This window comes from Electrophorus electricus, chromosome 19, assembly GCF_013358815.1.
Source record: "Electrophorus electricus isolate fEleEle1 chromosome 19, fEleEle1.pri, whole genome shotgun sequence".
Taxonomy (NCBI): Eukaryota; Metazoa; Chordata; class Actinopteri; order Gymnotiformes; family Gymnotidae; genus Electrophorus; species Electrophorus electricus.
Window position 1 is genome coordinate 14,709,556 of NC_049553.1, and position 10,760 is coordinate 14,720,315.

The 10,760-nt window shown below is 47.2% G+C and overlaps 1 protein-coding gene across 1 annotated transcript in view; it reads left to right on the top strand.

The window, feature by feature from the left end:
• Positions 1 to 9,216, top strand: part of wnt9a (wingless-type MMTV integration site family, member 9A) — a 32,799-nt gene extending 23,583 nt beyond the window's left edge. The window contains exon 4 of the mRNA XM_035536545.1: positions 4,051 to 9,216. Coding sequence (XP_035392438.1) covers positions 4,051 to 4,515 — 465 coding nt within the window. The 3' untranslated portion in view covers positions 4,516 to 9,216. The remainder of the gene's footprint in view (positions 1 to 4,050) is intronic.
• The last annotated feature ends 1,544 nt before the right edge of the window (positions 9,217 to 10,760 follow it).

Below are 10,760 nucleotides of genomic sequence, written 5' to 3' on the forward strand. Positions count from 1 at the left end.
TTCACCCCATGTCCCTCCCCTGAGCTCCCGTGATCGCAGCTTGGGGGTAGTGTGTTGGGTTTAGTGTGTTGGGTTTAGTGTGTTGTGTGTTGTGTGTTGGGATGAGTGTGTTGGGTGTCGTGTGTTGGGATGAGTGTGCTGGGTGTAGTGTATTGAATGTAGTGTGTTGAGTGTAGTGTGCTGGGTGTAGTGTGTTGGGTTTAGTGTATTGGATGTTGGGTGTAGTGTGTTGGGTTTTGTGTGCTGGGTGGTGTGTTGGGTTTTGTGTGCTTGGTTTAGTGTGTTGAGTGTAGTGTGTTGGGTATAGTGTCCTGGGTTTAGTGTGTTGGGTTTAGTGTATTGGGTGCTGGGTGTAGTGTGCTGGGCTTTGTGTGCTGGGTGGTGTGTTGGGTTTTGTGTGCTTGGTTTAATGTGTTGAGTGTAGTGTGTTGGGTGTAGTGTCCTGGGTTTAGTGTGTTGGGTTTAGTGTATTAGGTGTTGGGTGTAGTGTGTTGGGTTTTGTGTGCTTGGTTTAGTGGGTTGAGTGTAGTGTGTTGGGTGTAGTGTCCTGGGTTTAGTGTGTTGGGTTTAGTGTATTGGGTGCTGGGTGTAGTGTGTTGGGCTTTGTGTGCTGGGTGGTGTGTTGGGTTTTGTGTGCTTGGTTTAATGTGTTGAGTGTAGTGTGTTGGGTGTAGTGTCCTGGGTTTAGTGTGTTGGGTTTAGTGTATTAGGTGTTGGGTGTAGTGTGTTGGGTTTTGTGTGCTTGGTTTAGTGTGTTGAGTGTAGTGTGTTGGGTGTAGTGTCCTGGGTTTAGTGTGTTGGGTTTAGTGTATTGGGTGCTGGGTGTAGTGTGTTGGGCTTTGTGTGCTGGGTGGTGTGTTGGGTTTTGTGTGCTTGCTTTAATGTGTTGAGTGTAGTGTGTTGGGTGTAGTGTCCTGGGTTTAGTGTGTTGGGTTTAGTGTATTAGGTGTTGGGTGTAGTGTGTTGGGTTTTGTGTGCTTGGTTTAGTGTGTTGAGTGTAGTGTGTTGGGTGTAGTGTCCTGGGTTTAGTGTGTTGGGTTTAGTGTATTAGGTGTTGGGTGTAGTGTGTTGGGTTTTGTGTGCTTGGTTTAGTGTGTTGAGTGTAGTGTGTTGGGCGTAGTGTCCTGGGTTTAGTGTGTTGGTTTTCTTAATGCATTCATCCTTAATCCTGCACTCAACAGCAAGCCCCATACATGCAGCAGTAGACAGTACAAACCTTCAGTCCCAGTGAAGAAGGGACACAATTTTGCCTGTATGTCATTACTGAAAGATTTAATACAAGCAGTGCAAAAGGGCTCACAGTTTTCACATGGGTTTGTTCAAGGACTTTGTCATTTCAGCAGAAATAAAAGGCACTTTAGTTTGCTTTAGTTTAAAGCCCAGCGGTCAGCAGGCCAGCCCCAGTTGATCGTGAGGATAATGGATGAATGGACTTGCATAATTGGCATGCCCTCCAGGGTTAATGGCATGCCCTCCAGGCTTAATGGCATGACCATCAGGCTTAATTGGTATGACCTCCAGGCTTAATTGGCATGACCTCCAGGCTGTAGCACTTTGTTGTACACTAGCGGCTGCTTTAGCTGCTGTGCATCACTGGGGTCAAAGGTTGTCCCCCTCTGTCTTTTCACTGTGGTAGTTAAACAAATACCCCCATAAATTCCTTCACAGTCACTTAAACAGTGTGTAAAAAGGACAGTGTTAAATCATCCACATGGACTCATTCACTCACTTCTCAGCGTTTGGTTTCTTCCCCGATCCGGAGCAGCGAGGCACTTGTTCCGCATGTCTGCCGGAGTTTGGAGTGAAGGGAATGTAGGTTTGAGAAAAAGGAGTGTGAGCATGTGTGTATGTGTGTGTGTGTGTGTGTGTGTGTGTGTGCATATGTGAGTGTCTGTGTGTATTTTTGAGTGTGTGTGTGCATATGTGAGTATGTTTGTGTATATGTGCATGTGTGTGTATGTTTGTGAGTGTGTGTGCATATGTGAGTATCTGTGTGTGTATGTGTGAGTGTGTGTTGTGTGTGTGTGCATATGTGAGTATGTTTGTGTATATGTGCATGTGTGTGTGTGTTTGTGAGTGTGTGTGCATATGTGAGTATCTGTGTGTGTATGTTTGTGAGTGTGTGTGTGTGTATATGTAAGTGTGTGTGTGCACATATGTGAGTATCTGTATGTGTATGTGTGAGTGTGTGTTGTGTGTGTGCATATGTGAGTATGTTTGTGTATATGTGCGTGTCTGTGTATGTTTGTGAGTGTGTGTGTGTGTGTGTATGTATATGTAAGTGTGTGTGTGTGCATATGTGTGTGTGTGGGGGGGGGGGGGTCACTGCATCTGGGGGGAGGAGTAGAAACAGGCCTGTAACTTGTAGCCAAAACAAACTCCAGGTCTGGCACACGTAGTGTTTGCTCAGACCTTCTCATATTGTTGCCATTTTCGTTTTAGTAGGAAAATAAATTAGAGCAGAACCCATCATCAGAGCTCCCTGCACGGTGCCCCCTGCGACCCCCGACCCGCAACCCCCCAACCAGTCCACATGAAATCGACCTTCTCAAGTCGTTCAGTCTGAGATAAAAGATTTACAGCATCACCCTGTTTTTCCTTCTTCATCTTCTGCCTCCGCGTCTTCCTCTCCTTTTCGGTGCGCATGCAGCGAGGGGCGTGATGATTGGGGTCGGCTCCCAGATGGAGCACAAAACTTGGAATGTGCTGGTCTGGGCTTCCCCCGAGGCTTAACGCTGACGGATCACGTTTCAGCCGGCTTCCACTCTGCTGGGTGTGCAGCTTTTGCAAACCCACCTTACGATCTCTCCTCTCTCGGTCCCTCTCTCTTTCCTTCTCTCTCTCCTCTGTTTCTCTCTCTCTCTCTCCCTCTCTTTCTTTCTCTCATTCTCTCTCGTTCCTCCTCTCTGTCGTCTCTCACATATGGCAGTTGGAGAAGCACCTTCTCTTCAGTGTTTATCTTAAAAGTTCATGTTCTCACGAAAATGTTGAAACACACCTTGTGGTTTGTTTTGTCTCATTTTCCACATGTGAACCTGGTAACTGAGTTTAAAATGTAGTGTGTGAGGCATACATACAAATGCATAGTACGAAAAGGCAAATTCCCGTTCCCCACCACACCACTGTGATGTATAACTGCGGATGAAGCATCTTCATCACTGACATTAACCAGCTTTTGTTTTGTTTGTCTGATCGTTTCTTTTTCATCTCATACTTAAAACTCAGCATTTGGTCCTTAGGGAAGCCCTCACATCAGAGTTCAGCAGGAACACGGAGTAAAACAAATATCATTAATGCTGAGCAATTCAAACGTGAACTGAGCCGCGTGGGCAGCGGGAAGCTGACAGAGGTCAGGACCACGGCTGGTGTTACTCACGTGCCATGCACTCTGACACACCAGCTCTGTAACTGACATTTATACTAACGTATGCCACAAAATAGATAACGAGCTATGACCTAGCCCACCCTCATGCAGACTCTTATAATGTTTCCAACGTCTCTCACGTGTCCCTTACTGTTATAATGTCTCCGACGTCTCTCACGTGTCCCTTACTGTTACAATGTCTCCGACGTCTCTCACGTGTCCCTTACTGTTATAATGTCTCCGACGTCTCTCACGTGTCCCTTACTGTTATAATCTCTCTCACGTCCCTTACAGAGCCTCTCTTCCTTGCTAGAGTTTCTTTAAAATGCTGACATAACTTTAAAGATGCAATCAAGGCAATTTAAGTTACATCCAGAATTGGTGTCATTAAGCAGGAATGTGGTAATATTGTCCCCTTCATTGGCCAACCTTATATCGTCATAATTATATCATTAATATCTAAGTATACACAGAGAACATCAAAGTCCCAAGAACATCAAAGGAAATACCTTGTTTTCTCCTTAACCATTTGTTTTGGAAACATATTTTTAAACTATACAGTCCCTCTGATTCCCTCTGGCCTCAGTAGTAAAGGGGGAGGGGTCTGATAAACAGGCCCCACCCACTCTCAGATGGCCACTGCTCTGCGCAGCCTCATGGCTCCTTGCTCTGTTTGTCCTGCCCAGGTGATCAAAGCGGGCGTGGAGACCACCTGCAAGTGCCACGGGGTGTCGGGCTCGTGCACTGTGCAGACGTGCTGGAGGCAGCTGGCGCCCTTCCACGAGATTGGCAAGCAGCTGAAGCAGCGCTACGAGGCCTCGCTGAGGGTGGGCAGCTCCACCAACGAGGCCACGGGGGAGGCGGACATCGCACAGCCGCGCGCCCCGGGGCCTGACCCCATCCCCCGCACCACCGACCTGCTCCACATCGAGGACTCGCCCAACTTCTGCCGGCCCAGCAAGTTCTCAGCCGGCACGACGGCGCGGAAGTGCCACAAAGACAAGAATTGCGAGGCCATCTGCTGTGGGCGGGGCCACAACACGCAGAGCCGCGTGGTGACCAGGCCCTGTCAATGCCAGGTGCGCTGGTGCTGCTACGTGGAGTGCAAGCAGTGCACGCAGAAAGAGGAGGTCTACACCTGCAAAGGGTAGCGCAAAGCCCCGCCCACATCCCCCAGGAACCACACCCACCCCCGAAAAGACACACCCCCCACCTCAACCCAGGAACCACGCTGAGGGCCACCGAGACTCAGACTGAGAACAGGGTTGAGGGGAGAGAGAAGGAGAGGAAATGTACTGGCTGTGGGGAAAAGGGGAACATTGCTGAAACCTTTTCTTTTTAAGACCAGTCTGATCCAGTGAGTGGACTGAGTAAAGAAGCTTTTCAGCCTCCCAGTAGCTCTAGACTGAGAGGAGGTCTCCTCCCTTTGACGAAAGGTCCCTCAACCTGGAGGAGACGTCCGTCCCCCTGGAGGAAAGTCTTTCCCCAAAACACAGCATCAGCAGCAGGACAGTGTCCGGCACGGACACGGTTGTACACACTCTGAGCGGTGCGTTCACTGCGAGACCTCCCTGTAGGTGTGTGTCAGTGAGTGCGTGTGCGAGAGTGACAGAGATATTCCCAGTAGTTCTGAACTAGCATTATTAAACATGACAGGGGTGTCAGATTAGCTCTACAAGCACATGTATTCTACACCCACACAACAGTGTGCGTATGCATCATGTACATAATTAAATTGTATTATAATTATTATATATTCGCACCACTTATATGAATATGTAAAATAACCACTAAGCACACGACTGTGCTATTATATGTGCGCTCTTCTTCACTCAGACTGTCCATCTAGTTCCTTTTGACAAGGCTTCTGCAGAAGGAGAGACATAAAGGGTCCTTCATGTCTCTCTCCGTGGACTTATTTTATGTCATTCGGGGACAGGGAAGAAAAATAGTGAATTCCCACGTTCGTGTGTTGTTTGACGGTGACAGTCTTTACCAGTCAGTTCGAGTTTTTTTTCTTAGCCTTGAATGAACTCTGTGAGACGACTGTTCAGGGAACCAGTAAAACCACTACGCGGGAACGCCGCGCTGTAAGGGGACTCTTCCGTCCGGACCCTTGTTCCGGCCACGGTCTGAACCCAATGGCTCTGTTACACTTAGACACCATGACGTCTACGGCCATGGTGTTGGGAGGTGGAGCCAAAGGCAACAGCAACAAAAAGGAGCCCCGGAACACTTCAGCCCCTTCACACGACTGTTTGTTCTTGGATTCTGACAATGTCTGATGACAGTGATTTAGGAAAAAGTGTAAACGTTCCATTCTCATATTTTTGAAGTGAGTGGATGACACTAAAATATATTCACGTCTGTTTCTTTCTTGCTGGTAGAAACAATTAGTCTCTTGACAAAAAAGTCCTGCTTAAAAAAAAAAAATCAAACGGAGGTGACGGTACTCGGAAATGCTGAGTCCTAAATTTTCCACCTATTTTCCTGTTTTCCTTCAAAGTTTCCTTAAATCCATTGATTGTTGTGTCCGTCAGTTAAAACGGACCTCCTGGCCGAAACTCAGATCCGCCTATTCCTTCTGACTCAGTGTGAGAAGTGTAAGAAATATAATCCCGCGACTCTTTAGATGGTCACTGCCACATGTAGACTATCAGACCTGATGATCAGACCTGTAGTCTCCCATCAGACCTGCACTAATACCCTGCAGAGCATATAAGACCCGCCTTAGCCTTATCAGACCCGCGCTAATCCCGCATCAGACATCCGACCCATTTTAATCCCACACATCGGATCCATGCTAATCCCATGCAGAGCCCGTGAACAAAGCATATGTTTTTTACATCCTATCCTACTCGGACCATCTGACTTCTGTCTGATACAATATACAATGTAAATACAAATACTATGTATAAATACCTATGACAAATGAGTGAGCTATAGATCACCTGTTTTTATTCTGTTGGTTATGTATGATTGAACTACTGAATGAGAGACCTGAGTTTGAGAACCCGTAGACGCACTGAGCTCCCAAGTCTTCCAGAGGACTGTTTAAACAGGCATGTATTTATGAACATGTGTTGCGAAAAAGTTTTCTTTTTCAACTGTAAATAGGTTCCTGTTCCTGTGGTGTGAGGGTCAAAGATGAGAAAGAGGCTCATGAGTAGTGAGAGGATGCAGTGCAAGTTAGCGCGGAGTCAGAACTGGCTGAGGTAGCTTCACTAGTCTAGTGTGTGATAGCCCACAGAGTCAGGACTGGCTGAGGTAGCTTCACTAGTCTGGTGTGTGATAGCCCACAGAGTCAGGACTGGCTGAGGTAGCTTCACTAGTCTGGTGTGTGATAGCCCACAGAGTCAGGACTGGCTGAGGTAGCTTCACTAGTCTGGTGTGTGATAGCCCACAGAGTCAGGACTGGCTGAGGTAGCTTCACTAGTCTGGTGTGTGATAGCCCACAGAGTCAGGACTGGCTGAGGTAGCTTCACTAGTCTGGTGTGTGATAGCCCACTGAGTCAGGACTGGCTGAGGTAGCTTCACTAGTCTGGTGTGTGATAGCCCACAGAGTCAGGACTGGCTGAGGTAGCTTCACTAGTCTGGTGTGTGTTAGCCCACAGAGTCAGGACTGGCTGAGGTAGCTTCACTAGTCTGGTGTGTGTTAGCCCACAGAGTCAGGACTGGCTGAGGTAGCTTCACTAGTCTGGTGTGTGTTAGCCCACAGAGTCAGGACTGGCTGAGGTAGCTTCACTAGTCTGGTGTGTGTTAGCCCACAGAGTCAGGACTGGCTGAGGTAGCTTCACTAGTCTGGTGTGTGTTAGCCCACAGAGTCAGGACTGGCTGAGGTAGCTTCACTAGTCTGGTGTGTGTTAGCCCACAGAGTCAGGACTGGCTGAGGTAGCTTCACTAGTCTGGTGTGTGTTAGCCCACAGAGTCAGGACTGGCTGAGGTAGCTTCACTAATTTCATGTGTGTTAACCCACAGAGTCAGGACTGGCCGAGGTAGCTTCGCTGATTTCGTGTGTGATAGCCCACAGAGTCAGGACTGGCCGAGGTAGCTTTGCTGATCTGGTGTCTGTTAGCTCACAGAGTCAGGACTGGCCAAGGTAGCTTCGCTGATCTGGTGTGTGTTAACTTCGAGTCAGGATTAGTTACCTGGAGACAGATTATATCGCTAGGATCAGCATGTTGCAAACATTGCACGACAGAAAAGTCTCCAGTTGAGGACCGGTGGGTGTGACAGCATGGTCATGTTAGCTTTGTGTAGCGTCAGGACTTTAGTTTTATGAAACAGTAAAGTAGGTGCAGGAAAGTGTTGGAAAGAAATTCTATTTTTGTGCACACATGCACGTGTGTGTGTGTGTATGTGTTTGTGTGTCACCGGTGTTCATCAGTTCTGAGTTGAATTCCAAGCAGTTTTGTGAGGAGGACGCATGCTAATTAGTGCAGGCCTGGGAGAGTAGGCTTATCCGCTTGCACGCTACATACAAACCATAATGGCAAAGTGGAAGGCCTCTGCTCGCATTCCTTGCGACCACAGCAAGGCGACACGGAAAAGCCTCAGGCTAATGTTGGCTACACGCTGCCCCAGACACCTGCCCCGCCTGTAGCACAGGGAAGAGTGGAAACAAGTAGCTACTAAGGCTACAGGGTTAGCGGAGCTGGGCGTGCTTCCATGCAGGTTGTGCACACAAGCAACCCGCCACATTCTTTCACTGGCAGCGTGACTGAGCATCGGTGGTGGCGGTTGGCCATGTTTTTTCAGTTTTCAGTGCGATGTAAAAAAAAAGAAAAAACATAAATAAAGAAATAAATCTATTTTGTAGGAAAAAAGAAAATAAAGAAGAAATCTAAATTATTTTGAAATGTTTTATAGTATGTATTGAGCATACATTTTGTACAGATCAACCAGAATTTGTATACTGCGTTTTATACTCGGGCTTGCTTTTAGTCTGCATGGGTGAATTTAGCATGCTGGGAACACAGGCAGCAGTAAACAGCATTTTAATGGCTAAAAGATCACTGCAGTTCTCTTTGCAGTATACACGCAAATCCTTACAAATGTACTGAGGCCATCTCAACCTCTTCCTGCCGTAGTGAAGCTAGAGAGGCTGCCTGTATGTGAAGGTGAAATGGATGAGGTACAAACACCCAATGAAAGCTGGACCATTTGTATAAGTCAGTTTGTACAATGAATAAAAAACAAAGCAAAAATACTTCCAGAGAGATCCTAGGCAGTACGCAGCTGTAGCAGGTTCATATGTGGAGCGCAGATTTGAAAAATCATGAAGGCTGATCCCAGGTTTCTGTGTGTGGTGATTTCCCTGTTCCCCACACCTGACTGCATCAGGGGTGTTCAGAGCTAGAGAACCACACGGATCCACATCGAACCACAGAAAACCATACGGAACCACACAGAAACATACGTTGGTGCATTGGTCCTGGCTTCAAAACAGCCTGATCAATGAAACAGTTGGGGGTCATCAATCCGTCAGAAAATAGTTTGGCCCAAATATTCATAAAAACTCTGGCAAGAAAATAAGGACACATTTCCATGTCTTTAAATAAATGTGTTCCATTTCTGTGTCTCTGTCACTGCTTAATAAATATCTGTCAGTTGTGCGCTGCAGCAGGGTGGCGTGGGAGTTCTGCTGGGATGTGCAGCGTGTCAGGCCCGTGTCCGCCTGCAGCTCCCTGAGCCTGGCGAGGTGTCAGTACGCTCTCTCTCCGCACGCCTTCATGTCTGTTGGGATACTAAATGATTTTCCTCTACCTCATGTGTATAGCTTGTAGGTATAAACTGATCAGGAATGACTGGTAAGAATGTATTTAAGTTATTTAACATCTTTGTATAACAAAGGCAAGAAAATCTGAAAATATTAAATGAATTTTTAAATAACTTTTGCTGGTGTGGTAGCCATTATTTGTCAACATTTTCAGTAATTTTGTTTCTATATAAAGACAACCTGCAAAAAACAAAAAAACCTAAAAGAAAGAAACAAACAAACAAATGCTAATCAATTTAGCTTTTTTTTTTTTAACTACACAGGACATACAATACATAATTTATGTTAGGTAATACATCTACAAAATGGAAAAACAACAGAACTCTATTTGTGTTTAGCACTTTTTTTCTGAGCCAAAAATGTAAAAGTACTTTATACATAATCGATTAAACAAAATGTCTATAATAATTTAGAACATATTAATAACATGGTATAAAACTATATTTTATAGTAATTTAAAAAAGCTGTGTTTCATAGACACACATGCACACACACCAATTGTGATGAAACATCACTATGGTAACAGAGGTTAAACAGGACCACCTGTTGTTTACCATCATCTGGTCCAGGTGGGCAGCAGCTCCGCCCTCCCCCCAAACACAAGTGCTGCACAAACCCTGGTTTGAAATGGAGCAGCGCAGGAGATCCAAACAGGAAGTGGGCTAGCTGGGCGACTCTGTGGTTTCCTGCTGGTCTACTCTATCCTGTTTTGTGGCGCGGCTTCATTAGGTATAGGAAACAGCTGTCTGATTGGCCTTCTACCCCCTGATGGGTTTCCACCAGCAGTGGGCCACTGGTCTGACAGAAGCTCTGGAGATGATGACCCACATCGAAGAGGCGAAGAGGCAAATGTGTGTGATCTCAGAAGATAAACATTTGAAACGTTTCTGTTTGTGGCAGAACAGTCTGGAACTGGCACCACAAAGGTCTCCAGCACAGAGGATGCATTTGTACTATACAGCAGGGGTTTCTGGGAGGTATACATGGGCCGATGTGCAGGGTGCAGAAGCCATGAGACGAAACAAAGACAGAAGAAACAATTCCATCTTTGGACTCTCTGCCCTGACCGTCGCCCTGCGAAGGAACTAGATAAGAATTCGGGATCAAAGAGCAGCATTAGTTTGATTCATAGCAGTGTGTCTTCGTTCCTGCTACTCCAACACGCCTGATTCAACTCTCGGCCTACCAACCAATCCAGCCATTCCTGACCTGAGACAGGGAGGCAGAGCAGGGCAGCTCTCGGACACGTTCGAAGTGCAGGCCCTGTTATTGGACATTATTACCCGTCCTGATGCAGGCGTCCAGGAATCCCTGGACTGTTGGCTCAGAGGCGCCGCAGTCGTGCCAGCATATGACGCCCGTGCTCCGCTGGCCGGCTCTGGGTTCCAGTCCCTTCTGCACGTGTGCGGGGGCTTCTAGCAACAGCCCGGTCACGTTTCGCAACCGAAGAGGGGAGGGTGAACTCTGGCTTTCGGAGGATGGCCACCGCTGGAAGGTGCCGATGGAAGCTGGTGAGATATCCAGGACACGTGCGAGGGAATTAACCGCATTAGCAGAGCTGGGGGAGTTAGGCAACCCGTCACTCCCGGCCTCCCCCAGCATGGAGGAGCCGAGGGG